We start from the raw sequence: 26,660 nt of genomic DNA, 5'->3' as shown, positions 1-26,660 counted from the left end.
GGGTACGACCACCAAAAGAACAAATAAGTAGCGAGAGTCCAACTGCAAAAGCATATTGGGCCCAATGGAACAGCATAAACCTCGTTAATGGATACCTTCATCGTACCTGGGAAAGCGAAGATGGCAAACAGTCTCGTCTGCTGATCATAGTACCGAAGTCTATGATCCCGAAAGTATTGAAAGAATATCACAATGGACCTAGTGGAGGGCACCTTGGAATTACAAAAACTATAGAGAAGATTAAACAACGGTTCTACTGGATCGGTTTTCGAGATTCCATAGCAGAATGGATAAGTAATTGCGTAGAGTGCATGGCAGCTAAAGGTCCTAAAGCCAAAAGTCGCGGTAGGCTGCAACAGTACAACGTGGGATCACCATTTGAACGAGTCGCAATGGATGTTGCAGGTCCGTTCCCAACCAGTACGGCCGGAAACAAATATCTACTGGTTGTCATGGACTATTTCAGTAAATGGCCAGAAGTATATGTCTTACCAAACCAAGAAGCGAAGACAGTAGCCGAAGCGTTTGTAGAAAATTGGATAACAAGGTTCGGAGTGCCCGTCGAATTACACTCAGATCAAGGCAGGAATTTCGAATCTTCCATTTTCCAAGAAGTCTGTACATTATTGGGCATCCACAAGACACGGACAACAGCGTTACATCCCCAATCAGATGGAATGGTGGAGAGATTCAACCGAATGCTCGAAGAACATCTGCGGAAAATCGTTGATAAAGATCAACGGAATTGGGACAAGTGCATCCAGATGTTCCTGCTGGCGTATCGTTCAGCGAAGCACGAGGCAACTGGTTACACGCCAGCAAAGATTATTTTCGGATCTGATCTGCGATTCCCTGCTGATCTTAAGTTTGGAACGAATCCTACAGCTGTAAGAAATGATGGAGATTATTGTTCTGCCTTAAAGGAAGAAATGAATGAATTGCATCTAATGGTAAGACAGCACACGCATCTGATGAGCAATAAGATGAAGGACCGGTTCGATCAAGCGGCAAATTCAAAAGGTTTTGAAGAAGGTGATCTGGTCCTGTTGTACAATCCACTTCGAAAGAAAGGCTTGTCCCCGAAACTGCAGACAGCCTGGGAAGGACCCTATATGGTGATGAAACGACTTAATGACGTGGTATACCGCATACAAAGAAATGGAAAAGCACGATGTAAAATGAAAGTAGTAAATTTGGAGAGGCTCGCCCCATTTGGTTCAAGAGGATTTGTGCCTAATCGGGACGATTCGGCTTTAGTGGAGGGCAGTGTTACAAAAGTAGTATTAAGTTGTATTTGTATTGCTATATGCACCCTCTGCTTGCGTCTGGCGCCATATAGCATTATGTTCTGGTAATTTCCAGACGCAATATTCTAGAAGGACACGTCGGCATCAGCGAGAAGTGCGTGGCTATATAAGCCGTGGCAGCGCCAACATAATCAATCAGTGCTAAGAGTAAACTGCTATAGTGTAGACGAGTTGTAAAATAAAGAGTTGTTGAATTAAATTAAACAGTTATTGGTTTTATTTGTCAATCCAGAGATACGAACCCAGTAAAGTAAAACTAGCAAGTAGTAAAATTCGTAACAATACTATAAAAAACAAATAAATGTAATTTGGTTAATAAAGAACCGCTATTAAAAATTAAGTAATTTGAGGTGTATTTATTAATAATATGGCAAATCTGTTAGGATGGTTAAGCACTACATTTGGGAACGAGTACGATTCTGACATATAAAACGTGTATGTATTGTAGTTTGTGATTACAAAAATTTATACTTAAAATATAGGAAACATGGCTATTATAACTATCTCTTGATTTATCTTAAAATAAAAAATTGTGTTTTACTGTTCAGACGTATTATTTTGATATGTAATAAAAAGCTTTTCCACAATAGTTACATATATCTTATGGTCCACTCATTATCAAATATAATTTCCAATTTGTCCATGCATTTTTTTGAGAACAGCTAAAAACTTTACTCTATAACAAAAATTGAAAATAGTATTTATAAATGTACAAATATAGTACTATAAATTTATAATTTAACATTATAGCATTTTCGCTTTCTGCAACCCGTTTTGACCTCTCGCCACCCTTATTCACCAGAAGTGGTCATGATGTTTTTATTGTGAACGTACATTTGGGGGGTAGGTTAAGGACTGTGAATGGCTCTTTTACTATCGTTAATGAGACTTTCCCTACTCCCTTGTACCATGACTGCCACGTTCACAAATCGCCATTAGCCGAAAACTTATAAAGTGCCATAACTAAGCACTAAATTAAGACATAAAACTGTAGCAAGGGGCACCTGTGGGTAACAACTTTTAAAAAGTGAGCGTGGCCCCGAAATCCAATTAGTAATATACACATATCTTCTAAACCCCTAAAGCTACAACAACCAAATTTACCCAACTCAAATAAATGAAATCGGAATATAACCCCGCTCACTCGCCATATAAAGGTAGTGTTAAAAACTACTGAAAGCGAAACAAATCAATAACTAAATACGCCAAAGACATTAAATTTTACCTCCGAGATGGTAAGAGAATGCTTTATGGGAGTCGGCACCGCCCACTTTTTGATGAAATTCCATTTTTCCGGATCCGACTGACCGATTTCGACCAAATTTGGTACAAATCTTTTTATATTCCTATGTCACAGTTCGAACCACAATTTTAAATTCACTTTGAGTCTTTTACTTTTCAGTATACAAATCAAGAAGTAATGAATATAACAGGAAAAACCAATTAATACGTCACTTTATGACCAAAAATTGTATAAATCCAACCAAAACTGTGCAGACTTTACTCTACCTATATAATTGGTGTCTATCAATATATGTAGTTATATATATATAGTGCATATATGTATACAATTGCTTGGATTTCGATCCTCTGGTTGACTTTTTACTACTTAAAGTATTTCCCTGGCTTTGATTCTTCCAAGTTGTAAGAGTATAAAATTTTCGGTTCCACCCGAACTTAGGCCTTTCTTATTTGTTAAGCAATGTATTACTTTGTGTGTAGAGACGTATCCTCCTCCACCAAAACCACGTAAAATTGTTAATTCTTTCTTCAAGTTACCAAATGTTTTGCCCACAAGGTTACGAGTGCTACCCGGACAAAAGTTCGTTATTTGACATTTAGTACACCCTATCATATCTTGCAGTACCATAATTACCAAAATTAGCACAACTGTAGCAATTTTTATACAAGTATAATATACACTATTGTGTGCAAAAAATAGTAAAACTCATTCCCCGATATATTTTTTTCTAGGTTAAAATGTCACATTACAATATTCATTAGAGTTTAGTATACGCTTGTCTTCCTGGAGTGCATCAAGTGCACTTGGCGATTTTAACGATGAGTAAAATTATTCAACAGAGAAGTTCGAAGCGTTAAGCTCTCGCAACTTGCAAGGATAAAATCCGGGGAAATACTTTTAGGTGTTAGTAAAACTTTGTATTAATTGAGTAATCAGTTGCACTGATTTCACAGATTTTAGGCAATGGGATGATTTTTAGAGAGATATTCTTTTTGAATTTCAATTAAACTCTTAATGACCGATAGATGCGGTATACCATAAATTCATTTCGAAAGTATTTATACTAGGTATATGGGGACTATTGGAATTAGTGGTCCGAGTTTTCATATTTTTAGCACAAGGGCGTGCTGTCATTAAAATCATATTCTCCCTGAATTTCAATATTAGTCTCACATATTGACCGACTGGGAAAAAAATCAGCCACATACAACCTTGAAATGTTATAGTTCGATGAAGCTTGAGGGTACTATTTGTGTAAAGTTTTATTCTGATTGATTCATGATGTTTGATTTGTATGATATAAATTGAAAGAATGGAAGAAGAAGGAATTTAAAAGATTATTCTATCTTATTATGTTGTTGTAATCCGAATTTCACAAAAATGTTGGGATAGCCCCACACACAAAATTTGGTTTAAATTGGTCTAGCAGGTCCTGAGATACATTTATAATTTCACTCAAAGGTGGCCGATGCTACGCCTGTTGTCTAATTTTTTTTACCCGAACCTATAATTCCATTCCCTGTCACCTTGGTTGAAAAATTTAATGCTTGTGGCGCATTTAGTCAGTGAGTATTATACTTGCGTGGTTAGTGACTGAATTTAGCCATACAGCGAACTTGCACGTTTTCATAGTGGAACATCTGATTTTAGCCATTTTCACAGTAAATGAAGAAGACGTAGAAAGACTTGTTCTCAACACGTTCGCTCGATTTGGCTTTAGTGATTTGGGATGTGTGCCTATGTAAACATATGTATATTAAACTTATTAGGGACCGTTTTTTTAATTTGTTTAAATCTATGTCTTATCATACTATACTTTGCAGTATTTCAATTTTTTTTAAGCTATCGCTTTCAAAGAATTACCATCTATACTAAATCTAATATTATAAAGCTGAAGAGTTTGTTTGTTTGAACGCGCTAATCTCCGAAACTACTGGTTCGAATTGAATAATTCTTTTTTGGTTGGATAGTCTATTTATCGAGGAAGGCTATAGGCTATATAGCATCACGAACAATAGGAGCGAAGAAACAGTGGTAAATGTGTAAAAAACGAGGGAAATTATTTGTCTTTGAGGGCTTCCGTTCCTTGCGCTGCGAAAGTGGTTTAAGATACACAAAAGTTATGTATGAAAGACTTATTTCTCTTTTAATGATCTAAAAAAAAGTCCGTAAGTACCGTTTTTGTGATAACTAATTTGGTCGAAATTATTTGTTAGAGTTGTATTAACATAATAATATTAATTTTTCTATATTTATTGTTATTTTCTTCTGTCGTTACATGCAGTATAAAACTATTCAAATTTTTGAGGTAATCCGTAATTTTTGTGGTTAGTAGTCATTTTATTATTTTAGATCTTACTCGCTGATGTTAATTCTTACTCTGCTTTTCTTAGAAAATGCCTCGGAAGCGAAAATCAGGTATATCCAAAATGGCATGGTAGTTTTATTGACTGGTGATTTCCGTCAAACCCTCCCAGTGATTCAGAGGGGGACACCAGCAGATGAAATTCAAGCGTGCATTAAATCATCACGCTTATGGTCGACAGTTGAAAAACTCTGCCTGCAATCTGATATGAGAGTGCATCTTCATAATGACGTGGATTCAGGACTTTACGCAGAAATGTTGTTGAAAATTGGTGACGGTTGTTTAGCTGTTGACGTTGAAGGCTATATATTACTGTCAAGAGAATTTTTTAATTTAGTAGAAAGTGATGTGGATTTCATTGCTAATGTTTTTCCGGAATTGCAACAAAATTTGTATAGTGATCAGTGGTTGTGTGCAAGAGCAATATTAGCACCAAGAAATGAAATAGTTAATAGCATCAACACTGATATTTTAAACGAGGTTCAAGGAAAAATGAAGGAATATTTGACAATGGATACAATTATAGATACGGAGTTTTTAAATTCACTTGAACTATACTAAATATACCAGTAATGCTTATGCGAAATCTAGATGCTCCTCTATTATGTAATGGAACAAAGCTTCGGATAACAAAATTGGGACAGAACATTCTTGGTGCTACTATTTTAACAGGTGTCGGTAAGGGAAATATTCTTATAATACCTCGGATACCAATTATTCCTACTGACTTTCCTTTCAAATTTAAAAGGGTTCAGTTTCCCGTCAAGCTTAGCTTTGCTGTTACTATAAACATGGCACAAGGACAAGCATTACTGGTAACAGGAGTGCATTTAGAAAACCTATGCTTCTCTCATGGTCAATTTTATGTAGCCTGTTCACGCGTATCTAATGCCTAGAATTCACACATATTTGCACCCGACGGGAACACTTATAACATGGTCTACAAAAATATCCTAGATTAATACTTTGTATTTTATTTTTTTAAATTGTTAGAATTCAGAAATATTTATTTTTGTTACGGGGAAATATATTTTAACATTAGTTGTTGCATTTCAATACGCATATTTTAAGGTGTTGAAACTTCATTGTCTGTAGTAATTTTAAAAAAATTTTGACCTCAGCCAAGCAATAAAATTTAGTTATCATTTTGACTCATTTCTATTATTATACCCTTACCCTTTATCTCTCATACTTATTTAATGGCTCCACTGCGGGCGAAGCCACGGGTAAAGAGCTAGTTGAATAATAAAACCAAATATGAACTAAGAACGCGGTAGTTTTCACTGGAATGCAAAACATGGAAAACACTATATACATTCAGAACCAAATTAACACCCTTTTGTACGAACTAATGCAATTTTTGGAATACATAGAAGACATAGAAATGGAAATGCAACTCTCTAGACTAGGACTGTTTAACCCCAAACTATCGAATTACGACAAACTCGAAAACGTTGACAGCCAAAATATTTTAAGCATTAAAACATCCACTTGGATAAATTACAATGATAATCAATTATTAATTATGTCGCACATACCTACTAACTATTTACTAACAAACAGACTTGAAATAATCCCCTACCCAGACTCCAACGGCTATCAGCTAGAATATACAGTTACACAATCCTATTTTGAAAGAATGAATAAAGTTTATAATATTGAAAACAAAGAAATAAACAATGAATGCGTCACCAATATTATCAAACGTCTAAATCCAATTTGTAACTTTAAGCCAGTAAACACAAGAGATATAACAACATAGAGCCTAATATAATCATTACTTGAAATTTGACCAAAACCAGTCTCAAACAAAACTGTCAAAATTCAAGTAATAATATGGAAATAGAAGGAAACAAAATGATAAGGGTGACGCAATGCAAAATAGAAATTAATAACATAATCCTAAGTGAAAACCTTTTAAGTCCAAAAAAGACTTAAGACATAAGACGTGTTTGTGTCTTATTAGACAAAGACTTTTTTGACTAATCCGGTGTGGGTTCAGCCTAAGTACTGAATTTATTAGGCGTTGGAAAGTGACCGGGGCGTCCGAATGGCATTCTGATGTATTCATAGTGTCCTAGACGATTTGAGCTGAGTTGCCGTTTTTTTTCTTTAATTAGAACCTAACGTAAACCTTTTGCAAGATCCAGGGTTGTGAAGTATTGAGTTCTTCCAAGATTCTCTAAAATACTATCTATGTTTGGTATCGTATGTATTTGTCGATTTCAAAGCTGCTTTCGACAGCACGAAAAGGAGCTGCCTTTATGCCGCGATGTCTGAATTTGGTATCCCCGCAAAACTAATACGGCTGTGTAAACTGACGTTGAGCAACACGAAAAGCTCAGTCAGGATCGGGAAGGACCTCTCCGAGCCGTTCGATACCAAACGAGGTTTCAGACAAGGCGATTCCCTATCGTGCGACTTTTTCAACCTGCTTCTGGAGAAAATAGTTCGAGCTGCAGAACTCAACAGAGAAGGTGCCATCTTCTATAAGAGTGTACAACTGCTGGCGTACGCCGATGATATTGATATAATCGGTCTCAACACCCGCGCCGTTAGTTCTGCTTTCTCCAGACTGGACAAGGAAGCAAAAGAAATGGGTCTGGCAGTGAACGAGGGCAAGACGAAATATCTCCTGTCATCAAACAAACAGTCGTCGCACTCGCGACTTGGCACTCACGTCACTGTTGACAGTCATAACTTCGAAGTTGTAGATAATTTCGTCTATTTAGGAACCAGCGTAAACACCACCAACAATGTCAGCCTGGAAATCCAACGCAGGATAACTCTTGCCAACAGGTGCTACTTCGGACTAAGTAGGTAATTGAGAAGCAAAGTCCTCTCTCGACAAACAAAAACCAAACTCTATAAGTCACTCATAATTCCCGTCCTGCTATATGGTGCAGAGGCCTGGACGATGTCAACAACAGATGAGTCGACGTTGCGAGTTTTCGAGAGAAAAGTTCTGCGAAAGATTTATGGTCCTTTGCGCGTTGGCCACGGCGAATATCGCATTCGATGGAACGATGAGCTGTACGAGATATACGACGCCATTGACATAGTTCAGCGAAATAAAAGACAGCGTCTACGCTGGCTAGGTCATGTTGTCCGGATGGACGAAAACACTCAGCTCTGAAAGTATTCGACGCAGTACCCGCCGCGGGAAGCAGAGGAAGAGGAAGACCTCCACTCCGTTGGAAGGACCAAGTGGAGAAGGACCTGGCCTCGCTTGGAATATCCAATTGGCGCCACGTAGCGACTGGCGCGCTGTTGTTGACTCGGCTATAATCGCATAAGTGGTGTCTACGCCAATTAAGAAGAAGAAGAATGTAATATCGGAAGAAATTGTTCAGATCGGCGGTGGAAAAATTTCGCGTTTGACGTGGTATCTTCACGAAATTTAACAAGGATTACTGCTTAATGTAATAATATAATCTCCGAAAAAATTGTTCAGATCGGATTACTATAGCGTATAGCTTCCATACAAACTGAATACATAGTTACTAAAAGAAATGCACCTGTGAAGGATATATTAGCTTCGGTGCAGCTGAAGTTAACGTTTTTTCTTGTTTTTTCTGCATTTGCTTCTCATGTATAGCGATATATTTTTGCGTATGATGGTCTGTCCGTTGCTGTTCTTCTTTCGTATTTAATTTCATTTGTATGCGTTAGCATTTGTCCTTTAGTAAAGAATAATTTATTATTATTTTCACTACCATTTTTAATTTATTTACTTCCTCGTCATTCGTATTTTCATGATATAATTTGTTTACAATTTCCGAAATAGATATAAAATGTGTGTTTCACTTCATTAATTTCTATAATGATTGCTTCCATTGGTTTCAGGATATTTTGTCCTATTATGTAGACGAAATTCCTATCATTAAAACTTGTTACCTTTCAAGCAATATGTGTTATAACGTTTTTTTTCGGACAGGGTATTAAAGAAAAGTGGTTTATTTAACTTGCTACGTTTATAATTAGAGAAAGCGTTATTGTCAATCAACGACGTGGTATATCTGGTACTTACTAGGCATTTTTTTTTGTTGTAACCTAGGGATGGGCAAATTGGGCTATGTTGGCTATGTCTGCAATATTCGAAATGAATTTGCGGTTATACCCTGTATGTCCCAGGAAAGCTTTTATTTCCTTTGCTTTAGTGGGGATTGGGTATTTTTGTATGGCTTTAATTTTCTCAGGGTTAGGTTTTATGCCGTTTGGTGTCAGAATGTGTCCCGAAAATTTTGTTTCTTGTTTTAAAAACTCACATTTGTCGAGTTGTAGATTCAAGTTAGCTTCGGCTAGTTTTTCTAAAACCAACTCGAGTGACCTCAAGTGTTCGTCGAGGGATGCTGAAAACACTATTATGTCGTCTAGGTTTACGAGACAGTGTATATTTAAAAGTGAGCGTAAAATGTCATTCATGCAACGATGAAAGGTGGATAGTGCATTTTTAAGTCCGAATGTCATACGCAAATACTCGTAATGGCCATGTTTAGTGGACAAGGCCGTTTTTGAAATAGATTCCTGGTCCGTCTGAATTTGGTGGAAACCCTTGGCCAAATCAATAGTGGTGAAATAATTGCATCTTTCCAACTTTCCCAAGATTTCGTCCATGTTTGGGATTGTATGTCTGTCACTAACTATTATTTAATTTAATTTTCGGTAGTCTATTACAATTCTATATTTTGTTTGCCTGATGCGTTTTGTTTCTTTGGGACTACCCAGATGGGGCTACTATAGGGCCAGTTACTTGTGCGTATTATTCCCTGATTCAACATGTCTTTTACCTGACTCTCAACCTTTTGCTCGTAGGCTTGAGATAACTGTATGATTTAAAATAAATGGGTAAATTGTGTTTGGTATTGATAGTATGTTTGGTTTGATTGGTAAATGTCAACTTGTCGCCTTCATGATATTGTATATGATGGTACCTGTGCAAAAGAGAGCACAGTTTTTGTTTCTCATCGAAATTAAGATGTCCTAGTCTGAATGGGCTCGGTTTTGTGAATTGTGCATCATGCCCTAAGAAATTTGGAGTTGGTGTTTTATTGTCCTGCTGGTTTAGTATATTGTCAGGTGTGTGTTGGAAGTGGTTTTGTTCCGGTATTGTGTTGTGGTTTAACAATGGATATTTGTTATTGTAAAGAGTCACCTCTTGCTTATGATAATTTATCACGGCCTCTGCCTGTGCTAACAACTTCTTTCCCAGCAAAAGATCGTAATTCCAAGAAATAGGGTGCAGTAAAAATTCCTCTGGGGTTGAGAACAAAAATTTTGATGGTATGGTTATGCTTTTATTTAAGATAAGTGGTCCGTTGCTTGTGTGAATCAGACATGTTGTATTCTGAACTAGTAGATTGAATATGCTCTGGGATATCATGTTGATCGTGGAACCGGTGTCAATAAGGCACTTTACTTTGTGTCTTTCTATTGTATTATTAAATATGGGCAGCTTCCGGGGCTGGTAGCCGAAAATTTTCTGCTTGCTCGGTATCTGGTTCTTGTGTCCTCATCTGTCTCGTTTGTATCGGTCTGTTGTAATTGTGGTAAATTCTGGTTGCAGTTGTCTGTTTGGTCATGGTTTTCCGGATAATTAATCGAATAGTCATAGTAAAGTGATATTTGTTGCTGATAAGCAGCTTCCTCCTGATGTCTTAACTCTTCGATACTCATCCTACTCTGATCACTATTGGATGGTCTCACTCGCTTAGTAGGGTTGATTGGGTTGAATATGATGGATGTTGATTTTGGTATTGGAGCTGTTGTCCAAAACGGTTCTGGCCAAATGAAGATTGTTGATTGGGTTAGTTCGAGGTGTGTTTGGTGGTTATTGGGTAGTTGGGTATTGGGTGTTGATATGATTGTTGATAAAGTGGTGGCATTCGCCAAGTAGGATATGATATTGGTGAATGATAAATTAGTTGGAAAGGCGACTGCGCCACTTACGTTAATATGGCCCTATGCCATAAAAATAAAAAAAAATTAAAAAATTATTTAAAATTTGAGTGCGTCTTTATTTGTTAGATGGTGACTTAAGATTTTACAATATATCATCCGCAGGAATGAATCTAAATTCTTTCTGTTGAAATATAAACCAAACTGCAAACAAAGTAGTTTTGCCATAGCCGCACTCAAAGCACTTAGAGCATTAAGATCAAAATACTGTAAACAAATTTTGCTACCAAAACTGCAAACAAAGCAGTTTTGGCACAGCCGCACTCAAAGCACTTAGAGCATTAATATCGAAATACTGTAAAAAATTTTGTAAACCGTGTGTGTATGGCAGAATACGTCTCTATATTTATGCAAGCATTTTCAGTAAATGAAACTGCAAAATGTTTAAAGAAATAATATACATATTATGGTCACAAGTACCTTTTTTTTATATATGTAAATATACAAAACTACCTTGCATATGTACGTATAAAAACCCACAACTTGAGAAAAGATTTCCCAATTGTAACTTAAATGATTTTTTTACAATTGGCCCCATCACCATTATCAGTTTTATCACATATTCATTTGTGTGAACAAAATAGAAACAACAATATGGTATTACACAATTTCAAAATGTGCTGTTTTCTTATTAAATAAAATTGTTTTTAAATGCATGTATAATTTATATAATTTTTTTCTAACAGTGATTAGAATTTCTCACCATACAAAGGTAAATAAAAATAAAAAAGTTAATGCGAAACTCTAAAACCTGCAAAATATTTTTACTTTGCTAACTTTCTTCTTCTTCTTAATTGGCGTAGACACCACTTATGCGATTATAGCCGAGTCAACTGACTCGACTGTTTGTTTGTCTTACCCTCGTTCACTGCCAGACCCATTTGCGTTGCTTCCTTGTTCAGTCTGAAGAAAGCAGAACTAACGGCGCGGGTGTTGAGGCCGATGATATCAATATCGTCGGCATACGCCAGCAGCTGTACACTCTTATAAAAGATTGTACCTGCTCGGTTAAGTTCTGCAGCTCGAAAAATTTTCTGCAGCAGCAGATTGAAGAAGTCGCACGATAGGGAGTCGCCTTGTCTGAAACCTCGTTTGGTATCGAACGGCTCGGAGAGGTCCTTCCCGATCCTGACTGAGCTTTTGGTGCTGCTCATCGTCAGTTTACACAGCCGTATTAGTTTTGAGGGCATACCAAATTCAGACATTGCGGCATAAAGGCAGCTCCTTTTCGTGCTGTCGAAAGCAGCTTTGAAATCGACGAAGAGGTGGTGTGTCGATTCTCCTTTCACGGGTCTTTTCCAAGATTTGCGCATGGTGAATATCTGGTCTGTTGTTGATTTACCAGGTCTAAAATTACACTGATAACGTCCAATCAGTTTGTTGACGGTGGGCTTTAATCTTTTACACAATACGCTCGACAGAACCTTATATGCGATGTTGAGGAGGCTAATCCCACGGTAGTTGGCGCAGATTGTGGGGTCTGCTTTTCTATGAATTGGGCATAGCACACTTAAATTCCAATCGTTGGGCATACTTTCGTCCGACCGTATTTTGCAAAGAAGAAGCCGTGTTTGAATAGCTCTGCCGGCAATCCATCGGCCCCTGCCGCTTTGTTGTTTTTCAGGCGTGCAATTGCTATTCGAACTTCTTCATGTTCGGGTAATGGAACGTCTGCTTTATCGTCATCGATTGGAGTATCGGGTTCGCCTTCTCCTGGTGTTGTGCGTTCACTGCCATTCAGCAGGCTGGAGAAGTGTTCCCTCCATAATTTAAGTATGCTCTGGGCATCGGTGGCTAGATCAGCTTGGGGGGTTCTACAAGAGTATGCTTCGGTTGCAGCTGTACGTAAGGAGTTTGAAATGCCATCCCACAGTTCCCTTATACCGAGTTGTTGACGAGTGCTCTCAGAGAGCAGGAGTGCAAGCCGAGTAGAAAATCGTTCGGCTGTCTGTTGTGACTGCAGCTTCTCGACGTCGAACCTTCCTTGTGTTTTTTGGCGTGCGTTTTTTGCTGCACAGAGGCGTGTGCGAATTTTGGCTGCAACAATATAGTGGTCCGAGTCGATGTTTGGACCTCGGAGCGCACGCATATCTAAAACACTGGATACGTGTCTTCCGTCTATCACAACATGATCGATCTGGTTGGTGGTTTTTCGATCCGGAGACAGCCAGGTAGCTTGATGTATCTTCTTATGCTGGAATCTAGTACTACAGATAACCATATTTCGGGCCCCGGCGAAGTCGATCAGCCTCAAACCATTGGGGGATGCGGGGGCATCTCTCATAAGTGCGCTCCAAGCACTCTTAAAAGGCATCTTTGGTCACATCGTCCTTCTCTTCAGTCGGGGCGTGGGCGCAAATCAGCGATATGTTGAAGAACCTCGCTTTGATGCGAATTGTGGCTAGAGGTTCATTCTCCGGAGTGAATGATAGTACTCGGCGACGGAGACTCTATTCCACCACGAATCCAACACCAAACTTGCGCTCCTTTATATGGCCACTGTAGTAAATGTCACAAGGACCTACTCGTCTTTGTCCGTGTACCCTCCATCGCATTTCTTGAACGGCCTTTATTTTCACGAGGACATCAACCAGCTGGGCAACGGCACCTTCCCAATTAAGGGACCGGACATTCCAGGTCCATGCCCTCAAATCATAGTCCTTATTTCGTTTGCCATGGTCGTCATCAAAAGGGGGGTCTCTCATCCGAGTCATCCGGGTATTTTTTTACGTGGTGGGTCCCAAACACAGCGCACAACCCTAAGTAGGGGATATTTCGCCTTCTCACTTTTCGTGAGCTGCTTGAGTCATATGTAAAAGAATCGTTTCTGGCCACTCCCAAGTGAATGGCGATCAGAGAACTTTCATCACTTGCGTGAACTTCTACACATGACTTCATCCATCCAAGCAACCGTTATGTGAACAAAACTACTTTCAGTAGCAACATTGTGCGTTAGTATAAAATAAAATATATATAAGAGGATCCTGCCATGCCAATAACCAGTTCGGTACGGCGCCTATCAGCCACAAAATGTTGCCACGGCCGCCATTCACCGTCCGAGTACAGCCTCGTTCATCAATAGATCTTTGATGAGATAAGCTCGATGGATTTAACGAAACTAGAATCATACGAGCGAACACTGCGCAACGATACAGATAAAATAAAATTATATAGCCGACGCTCGGCCGTGCGCGCTTATGTCGTTACCATCGACTATAGTCGACGACCGTACCGAAGTGGTTAATGAGAGATTTATGTGGAGTTGGAGCATTGAATAACTCGAATATACCCCATTAAATAGCTCAGCAATCTTAGTAAAATCAAGTAAGCATGTTTGTTTATAATGTTGTTTAGATTTTATTATGTTTGTACCAATCACCGAATGGTTGTTTTCTTTTCTAAAGCTAACTGAAATGTTTAGTTATTTATATCAAAGTAATAAGAATGACGAGTTAAAATGGGACCGTGTGGTTTTAAAATGTATTAATGTTCAGTTTATTGTATGCACATACTTACATATAACCTACTAAAGTTATAACAACGAATTCAGTCAACCCCCTTCCCTAGTTTTCGTATAACGAATATAAGGATGTCCATCCATACGGTTGACTTTTTATGCACATACATACATATACCTATATGAAGGACATATTTCAGAGAAGAGTATCATCTATTTAGGCTGGATTAATAATATAACTTTATTTCGCGTATATTACCCTATATAAATAAATGAAAGTATATAGGCATATTTTTGTTTCAAATATTAATATATTTCACTATAATTAAATTTTTTAGGGTTTCCACCAACCTGGATTATACGTTCTCGACACACTGTTTTCCGTTCTAGTCATTGGAACGTTAGTTGTTATTGTCTGGAGAGGAGTATGGGGAATAATGGACATAACATTTTACCCGTTCGACCGGACAAAGTCATCTTGGAGTTCTTTGGTAAGTAATTATAATTTTTTTTGTATAAATTTAAAATTTTAATTTTAATTTTAATTTTTGCTCTTCAATACAATTAAGTTCTTTAGCTGGTTTTATATTTTTTTCGAAAATTGGTGTTAACATTTTTATAAGTCCTTCTTCTTCCTCTTTATTGGCGTAGACACCGTTTACGCGGTTATAGCCGAGTTTATAACAGCGTGTCAGTTGTTCCTCCTTTTCGCTGCTTGTTGTCATTTGGATATTCCAAACGTCTTTTCCAAGGAGCGGAGGTCTTCCTTCCTCTTTGCTTCCCCCGGCTGGTACTGAGTCGAAAATTTTCAGAGCTGGAGTGTTTTCGTACATTCGGCCGACATGACCTACCCATTGTAGTCGCCGTGTTTTAATTCGCACAATGTCAGTATCGTCGTATACCTCATACAGCTCATTGTTCCATCGAATGCGATATATGCCGTGGCCAATGCGCAAAGGACCATAAATCTTCCGCGAAACATTCATCTCGAAAACTCGTAACTTAACCTCATCAGATGTTACAATTGTCCATGTCCTATGGTTTAGTTTAAGTTCGTCGAGAAAGGACTTTACACTGATCAGGTCCAATCAGTTTGTTGACGGTGGTCTTTAATTTTTCACACAATACACTCGAGAGAACCTTAAATGTGATGTTGAATAGGCTTATCCCACGGTATTTGGCACAGATTTTGGGGTCTCTTTTTTTATGGATGAGGCAAAGCACAATTAAATTTTAATCGTCGGCCAGACTTTCGGCCGACCACATTCTACAAAAAAGCTGATGCATGACTTATCAGTTTTTCTTCGCCGTGTTTGAATAGCTCGACCGCCAATCCATTGGCCTCCGCCGATTTGTTGTTCCTTAAATGGCTAACTGCTATTCAAACTTCTTCATGGTCGGGTAATGGAACGTCCGCTCTTTCGTCATCGATTGATCGATTCGGGAATCGGGTTCACTATCTCCTGGTTTTATGCTTTCACTGACCATCAGCAGGTTGGAGAAGTGTTTTTTCCATGCTCTGGGTAACAGTCGCAAGATCACATCTGGGGATTCTATAAAATTATGCTTCAACCTTGAAACCTTCTGTTAGTCGCCGCATCTTTTCGTAGAATTTTCGATCATTACCTCTGTCGGCCAGCTTGTCAATCTCTTCCTACTCACTCATTTCGACCTTTCTTTTTTTTGTCTGCAAATGCGTCTCGCTGTCCTTTTCAACTCTCGCTATACGTGTTGTGGACGATTTTAATGTTGCGAGATAGGCAGTCTTTTTTCTCTCCAATGCGACACGGCACTCCTCGTCGTACCAGCTATTCTTCTGTATTTCCCGAAAACCAATGATTTTGTTTCCCCTGTACTTAACGAGCTTGATATGCCATCCCAAAGTTCCCTTATATCAAGTTGCTGACGAGCGTTCACAGAGAGCAGGAGTACAAATCGATTAGGAAATCGTATGGCTGTCGGTTGTGATTACAGCTTCTCCACTTTGAACCTTCCTGGTGTTTGTTGACGTGCATGTTTTGCTTCACAGAGGCGGTTGCGTATCTTGGCTGCAACAAGATAGTAGTCCGAGTCGATATAAGGACCTTGGGGAATACGCACACCTAAAACACTAGAGATTCGTCTTCCTTCTCTCACAACATTATCGATTTGGCTGGTGGCTTCTCGACCCGGAGACAGATCAATTCAGCGATATGTTGATTATTGTGGCTAAACGTTCATCCACCAGGGTGAATGCCAGTACTCGGCGATGGAGTCTTTCTACCACCACGAATGCCAACCGATTTTGCACTCCATTTTCGTCTGAGGCTGTTGGCTTCTTTTCATTGGAGGTGTTTTTTACGTGGAGCATTCCACACCCATCGCACAACCCTGAGGAGGGATGGTTCGGCTTCTCACTATTGGTTGCCTTCAAAAGGATACTTGGTCTAAGACCGGAAGTCGTGAGGTGCTTGAAACGTATCCGATGAATCCAATTTTCGAGTACTTTATCGACTAAATCAAGTCATATAGATACCATGTTCACTATTGACTTCTAAAGCTTGAAGAGAGTTTGGTTAATTACTAAAATTTTATGGTGATAAATTAGAGCTTCTTGGAAGGCATTCAATGTCACAATTTTTGAAATAATCGAATCTCCAAATTGTGGATTTTCTTCGTACTGGAATCTACAGCTTTATTTATTTACCGCACCATTCAGATGAAAGAGAGACTCAACGTAGAAGATATCTTTCTTAGAAAATCGCCATTATTCTCAAGTTTTCTAATCAGTAAATTTACGACGTTTACAGTGGTTCAACCGCTTCAGTTCTTAAGTGAGAACAATTGTATATGGATTCAAACCAAAATCCTTTTTAAAATCCGCCAGGTTTGAGACACTCTAAATTCTTAGCATTAAACTGCAACGAGTAATTCATTTTTGTTCATAATCGAGTATTGATCCGTTACTCTGTCTGATTCTGTCATTTCGATTCAAACGAAAATCCTTTTTAAAATCCGCCAGGTTTGAGACTCTCTCAATTCTTAGCATTAAACTGCAACTAGTAATTCATTTTTGTTCATAATCGAGTATTGATCCGTTACTTTGTCTGATTCAGTTAGTTCGATTCATGTACCCGAATCGAACCGTTTCTCTTCAAATCAGATAATGGAGAAACACCTTAAAATCACTGGTGATCAGATTATACTTGATTTGTTTATGAATGTTCCCATTAGCAGAAAATACCCGTAAAAGTTTCATACTCATTGTTAACGATCAATAATAAGTTCACTTAATTTATATGATTTATATAGTACAATTTGGCATCACCATTGATGAGGTGACGCATTTTCGTTTCGACATTTCTACCGTTATTTGGGTCAGACCATTGTGCAGTATACAAAAACAACTAGAAACACCATTATCAGATGATGCGTTTAACTTGGCACATCATACGATTGTACTGTTCTTTGGCCAGACCATTGTCCCGTATGCAATAACAACATTATTACTTTCGCCTGTTCGCTTACATTTTCTATAAAAGCTTGAGTTAAGCATAAGATTTTTCTTAGTTGTCTTTCAAATGAATTGGATGGTACTTGGAGAGTACCACATTTATAAGGGAAATAAATTGATACTTTATATAGGGTTTAATTTGCGTTAATTGGTTAGCATTTAAGGATATGTTTGACTCGCTTGTTCACAACAGAAGTGACTTGCAGCCCTTCTATAAACTGGAAATTTGCGACAATATGTGAAGGCGAAAATTTTACACCGGTGGCTTGTGTGATGGGTATGAAGAAGTCTTAGGTGAACTGAAACAACGTTACGACAATCCCCGTACTCTTTTGGAGCACCATGTTCAGCATCTTCTAGACTTACCAACCCACCCATCAGAATCTCGATCTACGCTACTTAATTTTGTGGATAGTGTACGAAAATTCAATGACATCCCGAAAATTGAAGACGTGATAATGTTCGTGGTACGGCGTGCAGCTAACCTGTGGATATCGTCAATTACTCAACAAATTTCAAGCGAACGCACGTCAAGTCGTGTCGTGAAGGCGCATCTGAGTATGAACTCCGGAAATATTCTTACTCCGTTGGTAGCATCTGATAATACAACCCATCTTGTAATGAGTTTCATCGCATTACGAAATGTCAAAAGTTTCGTAACCTTCAACTTGAGGAACGCTGAGATTTGGTGAAACAGACACCATTATGTTTCAATTACCTCAAGGCCGGCCATCGTAATCGCGACTATCCATCCGGTTTATGTCTGAACTGCCAACAAAAAAAACACAATACTCTTCTATGTAGAAGTCCCCAGCAGAGGAACGTTGAAGGTTCCTCCGCCACATTTACTTCTGAAGCATCGGCTTCAGCGCCAATGGTGGCGCCAAAAGTTCTTTCTCGACAACAATGACCAAGAACCAAAGGGCTGTCAGAGTTATTATGCAATCTCATGGGGACGAGAAGTTCCAGATCAGTTTTGATGCGTACATCATTGATTCAATTGCGTTTATGACTCCTGCTACTATTAAAGACATCAGGACCAGTCATCAGTTAAAAGATCCTCGTTTGGCCGATCCGGCATTCGGTATACCCGGTATCGTAGAACTACTGATTGGCGCAGATATTTGGCCTGCCCTCGTATTAAACGACGTTGTTATCGAACGAACCATGTGCATTACACACCCGTCTGAAATGGGTAGGGCTTAGTACAGTACCATTAAATGAGTCGAAATCTGACGTTTTCGATGATTTTACCACCGATAAACTTCTAAGAAAACTTTGGGAAATAGAGGACCCTTCTGATAACATCAAGTAGTGGACGAATCTGAAGAGATTTTCGCAAGTGAATTCCAGACATCAAAAATGGCAACAGATCCTTTGGAGGGAGTGCCCTAATGAACTCTTGCGTACCTATCAACTTAAGACAGTGACGTACGGTATGGCAAGCAGTCCTTTTAATGCTATTAGGTTATTGAGACACTGTGCATACGATAATTAGAAAGTGATCGCTGAGGTTAGCCGGGCAGCCGCAGCACGGTACAGCATCCTTCACAGCCTTTATGTTGATGATTATTTGGAAAGTGTCTACACGACAGAACTGGCCAATATCATAACTAAAAATTTGAAAGTTCATTTCGCCAATTCCAGTAAGAGTTGCCAAGTACCCGGAAATTTGTTGTCAAAACTTATTGAATATTTTTAAGATTTTCATCAAAACATACTTATTATTGCACATTAATTTTTACGTCATATCCATTGCGAATTCACTAGCCGGCATTTATGAAAATTCTAACTTCAGTAAACGCAATAAATAGCTCTATAATTGCGGAAGCAAGCTTTCCGTAATTTCCACGAGGATTATTAAAACACTACAATGTTCGAATAACAGTGGATGAATATATTTTTTTTTAAGTTCGAAGAATGAATTTACTATCGATCGTCATTCTTTCAAAAGTCGGTTATCTCCTAATTTACTTTTATATGTGCAATATTTATATTCACAAGAAACTCGTTCTGTTTAAATTGACGAAAGAGATTATGATTAGTTTATCATATCGTATCATATAGGTATACAGCAATGTTAAAAATTTTAACTTTAACGTTTTAGAAACACTGTACGTTTTTTTTCTAGAAGTACGAAACGTTTTCTTAGTTTGCGAAAAGAATTAAATGATATTGAGAATGCATTGCAATTGAAAAACCTGTCAATAACACGATGGACCGCTCGGGCTGAAACAGTAAAAGCTGTGTGGATTTCTTTCGAAGGTATTGTTAACGCTTTGGAAGTCATTCAAAAAGATTCAGAAAATTTTGATAACAATACACGTACATTAGCTTCTGGTCTGCTGAAAAAAATTCTGGATTTTGATTTTATTAGCTCGTTATTTTTTGTAAAAATGTAATGTTTAAAGTAAAAAATTTGACAGAAAGTTTGGAAGCCGAGAAATTGAACGTCATTGACGCATTATTGCTGATTGAAAGCACATCAGCGTCATTCCAACAAATGAATGACGATTCACAAATTAACGCATTGCTAGCGAGTTCAGTTGCATTTGCTGAAAAGTGTCAGATCAACCCTGAAAATGACTTTTCGAAACACCACAGAACACGCCGTGCTCCGAAGAAATATGACGATAATCCAGCAACTGCTTGTAATTTTGATTTCCAGACATTTTATAGAAAAGAATTCAAAATTGTCCTCGAAAATTTCACAAATTGTCAATTGTCACAAATTGTTCAAGATAATTTGCAAGAAACTATGTCAACCTTCAAACTCATTCAAGGGATGTTCAGGATTCCAGCTAACAGAAGTAATATTACAATAGAATCTATACAATTTGTTGTGCAATTGGAACCTAAGTTCTTCAGTGAAGATCTAGATTGTATTTTTGCTGAAACACAAATTCTTTTTGATTCATGGAAAGAGTGTAAATCCTTCGATGACATTTCTATAGTAGCGTACAAATTGAGAAAGGTCATTCCTTCTGCGTACAAAATTGTTCATTACATAATGACTGCTCCTGTCACGTCAGCTTCATGTGAACGTTCTTTTAGTAAATTGAAATTTGTTTTCAACGATTTGCGTACAACAATGGGGGATGAACGTTTGAATTCTTTGATGCTGCTTTCTTCTTCAAAGGATAAAGTAGACGAAATCGATCTGCGCGATGTTGTTGGAAAATGGTCAATGTTGAAACATCGCAGAGTGAAAACATAACTCAGAAATTTATATTTTTTGCAATTCAATTTCTTAAGAAAATCTTGTTTTTTCCCGCGTAACACGTCGCTGAACAATATATGTATGTATTTTATATTAAGAGAAACATATTAAATGATGATTATACTAATATGTACAATACTTATTTGAGAATAAAATAATGAATTATGCTATTATGTTGTCAAACTTCTCCGTAATACCTTATCAGAAATGAAGATATCCTTATTTTATATATATTTATAAACATACACATTAAATCGGCAAATTCTTGAAATGAGTCGGCATTTCAAAGGGACTCACCCCCATGATCTGGATCCTCGCGACGCCCCTGGGTCTTTTGGAGGCAGATGTGCGGTCAGCAAAAAAACATCTCAATCACATAATGGTCGTGAAATCTTACCAGTGGTAGTTCCGAACTCACACCTGGCGACTTCCTCATTGGTCGATCGCCAAATTCGAGACCAGAACTACCTATTGATGATGTTCCAGAAAAACGTATTTTATATTCTCAACAATTACAGAAAATGTTCAAATATTCTTGGAAGCGGTGGAACCGTGAATATTTATTCAGCTTACGGGCGCGTCGCAAGTGGTAAGGTTGACATGAAACTCTCCAGCGGTGAAATGTAGTACTGATTTATAACGAGAATCTACCCCCCAATGCAGTGACGGATTGGTACGAATAGTAACTATTAAATATAACAGTGAGAAACGTATATTTGAAGGACTCTTTGTTATACCCCACTATCAACGTCCAGTGCAAAAGAATTGTATTGATCAAAATCGAGAATTTCTGAACTTTGACGGATCAGCCGGGAAGGAATGTTAACGATTAATAATAAGTTCACTAAATTTAAATGATTTATACTGTGCAAATTGGTATCACCATTGATCAGGTGACGTATTCGCGTTTCGACATTCCTACCATTGTTTGGGTCAGACCATTGTGTAGTATACAAAAACAACTAGAAACACCATTATCAGATGATGCGTTTAACTTGGCACATCACACGATTCAGTCTGTTCTTTGGTCAGACCATTGTCCCGTATGCAATAACAACATTATAACTTTCGCCTGTTCGCTTACATACTATTTTTATATATAAGCTTGAGTTAAGCATAAGATTGTTCTTGTCATTCAAATGAATTGGATCGTACTTGGAGAACACCAAATAAGTAAGGGAAATAAATTAATACTTAAAATAGTTTAAGTCGTAGATTTATAACAGTGCAAATATATGCATATATATATATAGATAGAATCTGGAGTGACAATTTAGCTAGAAAAGCGCAGGAGGCCGCGGAAAAGTACCGCACTAGTGACCTGTATCAAACGATACGGCAACTGACCAACGCAACACTCAAAACCTCCAAGCCGCTAAAATATGAAGATGGCCAAAGATAAGCAGACTACCATCTGGGAGCGTTATTATGAAAAATTGCTTTCACCAACTTCGTCGGAGGCTATTCAGGCATGTGGTTGCCAACGTTACATACCAAGACGTGACATTCACACCTCATACCCGACGGAGATAATGACTGCTATCAGAGCATTAAGGAACAACAAAACTCCTGAGCCAGATAACATAAACCCAGAACTCCTAAAAGCTGATCCTCAGACCACTGCGCGTACACTGTTTCCTCTACTTAAAGATATTTGCGCCTTAGAAAAGATACCTGACGAGTTGAAAGAAGGTGTTATTACTCTTCTTCCGAAGAAGGGAAATTTATCGGAATGTAAAAATTGGAGAGGAATAACACTATTAAGTATGGTGAATAAAATAATAACGCACAAATTGACAAAAGGTTATCTGATTCGCTGATGCATGGGCTACGTAAAGAACAAGCTGGTTTCCGACCCCATTGCTCATGTGTCGATCACATCAACACTTTACTAGTGATTGTAGAGCAGTCGGTAGAGTGGCGAACTCCTATCTACCTTTGCTTTATCGATTTTGAGAAAGCGTTCGACACTCTCAAACATGATGCGATTTGGAGAGCCCTAGTATGCAAAGGAGTTCCGGAAAAATTAATTAACCTAATAAAACAGCTGTACTCAGGAGCTAGTTGTCGAGTAAGGTGTGGAAATATTTTAAGTAACGGCATTTAAATTAGGACTGGTGTCAGGCAGAGGTGCGTGCTATCTCCCCTGTTATTCAATTTGGTATTGAATTCGGTGATGCGTCAAGCGGGTGTGACTAATAGAGGAATATCTTGGTGTCTAAGCGGTAGCCTTGAAGATTTGGACTATGCGGATGATATCTGTCTGTTGTCCCATAAATATTCGCACATTTTTGTGAAACTTGAAGCTTTTAGTGATCTCGCCGCACAAACTGGCCTTAAAATTAATATAGCGAAGACAAAATTCATGCGCATCAACACAACCGAAACACCAAACCTACAGATTGCTGGAACATGCCTCGAAGAAGTCGACGAGTTTTGCTATTTAGGTAGCATCATATCTAAAAACGGTGGATCAGTAGCCACATATATCCATACGTACGAAGCTAAAAATATTCGATTCAAGCGCGAAATCCGTTGTATTATATGGCTGCTAGACGTGGAATATTGCAGCGAAAACTTTACAATCGCTGCAATCCTTTTTTAATCGATGCCTTCGAAAAATTTTGCGGATATTCTGGCCTAACGTTATTAGCAATGCTAACCTCTGGACCGTAACCAAACGAAGAAATTCGACGTCGTAAACAGAAATGGATCGGCTACACTCTGCGAAAGCCTCACGACGACAGTAGCAGAACAGCGCTAGATTGGAATCCGCAAGAAAGCCGAAGACGCGGGAGACCAGCCAACACCTGGAGACGGGAAGTCGAAGCAGAAGCACAGAGAAGTGGTTATTCTTGGGGAGAAATTAAATTTATAGCTGTAAATAAAATGAATTATAATTTGTTTATTGAGGCCCTATGTTTCACCTAGGAACTACGGGAAAATATATATACTCGTATATATAACTACATATGTTTTTTTACACATGGTAGATTAATTTGCTGCCAAATTTGCAAACAAAGTACTAATCACTTTTACTTTAGTAAATAAAAATGCCTATGGATCTAAAATGCACAAACCGTTTAACTTTTATTGATAATATAAATGTATATTTTATAAAGTTCGTTACTATAAATATCGACGGGATCAGCGGCGAGAGTTCAATTCCAAGAAATGATTTGCCGATGTTGGCGATCGAGATGCCGCGGAACTCGAAAATCGCATTAGAGGAGCAAGATGTTGACGCGGCGCAGTGTAGAAGCGAATGTCTCTGATCGAGGTGTATGTGTCGAATTGATGATGTGCGCAGTGTGTCGGTAGCGAATTGATCAACAACGAATGAGTCTGCCATCCTTTTTCCCAGCCTTTTTGTTAAGTGGGATGTAGAAGTGTGGTGAGTTGTGTTGTGTGGTGATGTATGAGTATGCTGTCATCGGAAGTGTTGTATTAGTGTGTGCCAGTTTTTCCGGTAGAGGAGGCAGATGCTTAACTCATTTAAACACATGGTTCAAATCAATCCAACAGAGAATTTACTGTACTCGTAGCTTACGCGCAGTTACACACTCGTTCGATTCAATCAATCGTCGCAACGCTATGAACTCACATGATATGATTTGAACTGAAGTTAGCCATACCGTTTACTCGATCGTGATTGCTGAAGAACAGATTGTTCATATTGCATCAAATCAATTGACGCTGGTCGGTACTCGAATTGATCAACAATGTTATGTATGATGAACTGAATTGATTTCATTGTATTTTTGGCACGACTGTTTGTTCTGATTTATTTCTACTCGTTACAGCTCTCTGGTATGTACCTGTCAAAATATTCCGATCATCTGATTGACGTTTTGCACATCAACTCAATATATTACATTTAGCTTCTTCTGTTAAGTTTATATTATATATGTATCTCATTTGAGGATTTACATCAGAGCCGCTCAAAATAATACGCAATTTATTTACCAACGCATACAATCACACATTTGATATCTGCCAGCGTATGATTGTGTGCGCGCGCTTGCTTAGTACACTGAGTGAAATCGTGCTATTTGGTTATTTTGTTATTAAAAATTTAGAAAAAAATAAAAAATTATGGTTTTTGATTAAAAAAGCAATTAAGAACAACAATAATTTTAAGTTAATTTTTTTTAACTTTCCATGATTTTTTCCATATCGACTTCAAGATCGTAAGTTTTGATTCTCATTAAATCCTCTATATGCTTATTCGAAACTGAATTCCTGTATTTCGAGTGTATTTTTGACGCTGGCAGAATTAGCGTCATAGCGTACATGCTTCGACTGCATTTGCTTGCCTATACTCCGAGTATAGGCATGAAAAATTGCGCATTATTTTGAGCGGCTCTGATTTACATTTGATATCATATTATAATTCACTGACGATTTCGTCAGTTTGAATGTAGAATTCCTTTGCAAGATGTTTATACTTTTGCAACATATTGCTACAGAGTATAATAGTTTCGTTCACCTAAAGGTTGTACGTATCCCCAAAAAATAGTTGAGATAGCTACAGAGTTATATACATATACATATATTTATTATATGTGTATAATATATACTAGATATACATACACATATTATATAAGTCATGAATAAAATTGTTTTCCAATAGGTTTGATGAAGTTTCTTCAAGCATCAACTTTTTTATTGATATATATTTGTTTAATTGTTAATTTAATTTATAGTACATCATATTTTTATTAATTGTTTTACTTCTATAAAATAATTAAATCTTTTTTTAGATTCTTGGTTACATAATCGTCGTCATAACATTCGTTATTAAACCTATTATACGCTGCATATGCAAGAAAATTGACGGAATATGTAAATTAATTATTTGTGACATTTTCTATTTTTTAATATTTTTTGGAGCTGTAAATGCATGGCGAGGAATATGGAACCTGTTGGATATTTACGTATATCCAGGTAAGTATAACGCAAGTTAATAACGCTCAAAAACAAAAATTAATTAATATATGACGAAAAACAAATGCTTACGTATACTCGAAGAAACCAACTAAGTTTAGTAAATTGTATTTTACTATATTAAACCATTAATACTATGAATTTATTCTTTACGAACAAAACGATAAAAACATTATAGCTGATATCAAAAGATCCGTGCTTAAAATTTTAACTTGATGACAATCTTATATTCGAGTTTATAACAAAATACTCTAGTAATTTACCAACATGTTAGCTAAGAAGTAAGAATAAGCTAAGTTCGGGTATAACCGAATATTTCATAATCTTGCAAAGATTAAATCCGGGGAGGTACTTTCAGGTACAAAAGGATTGTTATTTATATGGGTCTAGTGCGAGTTTTCACCCAGTTTTATTCATTATAATCACAAAGATGAACCGTTATTAGAAAAATACGCTCTCTTATTGAGTTAACTCACATATAGGCCGATATATGCGGTATAAAAGTCTCCCGGAAGTTCGAAAATCTTTATAAGAGGTATATGGGGGTTAAGAGAAGTACATATTAACTCGATTCAACCCATTAGTAGCACACAGCCTTACTACCATCAGGATTGTCTTTGAATTTCAATTATATACTTGCATCTCACACATTGACCGATGTTTGCGGTAA

General features: G+C 37.7%; 1 protein-coding gene across 13 annotated transcripts in view; it reads left to right on the top strand.

Annotated features, from left to right (window-relative positions):
- LOC105225451 (retrovirus-related Pol polyprotein from transposon 297) overlaps positions 1-26,660 on the top strand; it is a 332,389-nt gene that overhangs the window by 287,918 nt on the left and 17,811 nt on the right. For all 13 annotated transcript variants that reach the window (XM_049450368.1, XM_049450363.1, XM_049450341.1 and 10 more), the window contains 2 exons: positions 14,669-14,821; positions 25,807-25,990. In XM_049450368.1, the coding sequence (XP_049306325.1) occupies positions 14,669-14,821; positions 25,807-25,990 (337 nt within the window). The remainder of the gene's footprint in view (positions 1-14,668; positions 14,822-25,806; positions 25,991-26,660) is intronic.

This window comes from Bactrocera dorsalis, chromosome 1, assembly GCF_023373825.1.
Source record: "Bactrocera dorsalis isolate Fly_Bdor chromosome 1, ASM2337382v1, whole genome shotgun sequence".
Lineage (NCBI taxonomy): Eukaryota > Metazoa > Arthropoda > Insecta > Diptera > Tephritidae > Bactrocera > Bactrocera dorsalis.
The sequence above is the reverse complement of the archived record's forward strand: the minus strand, read 5'-3'. Positions and strand labels throughout refer to the sequence as shown.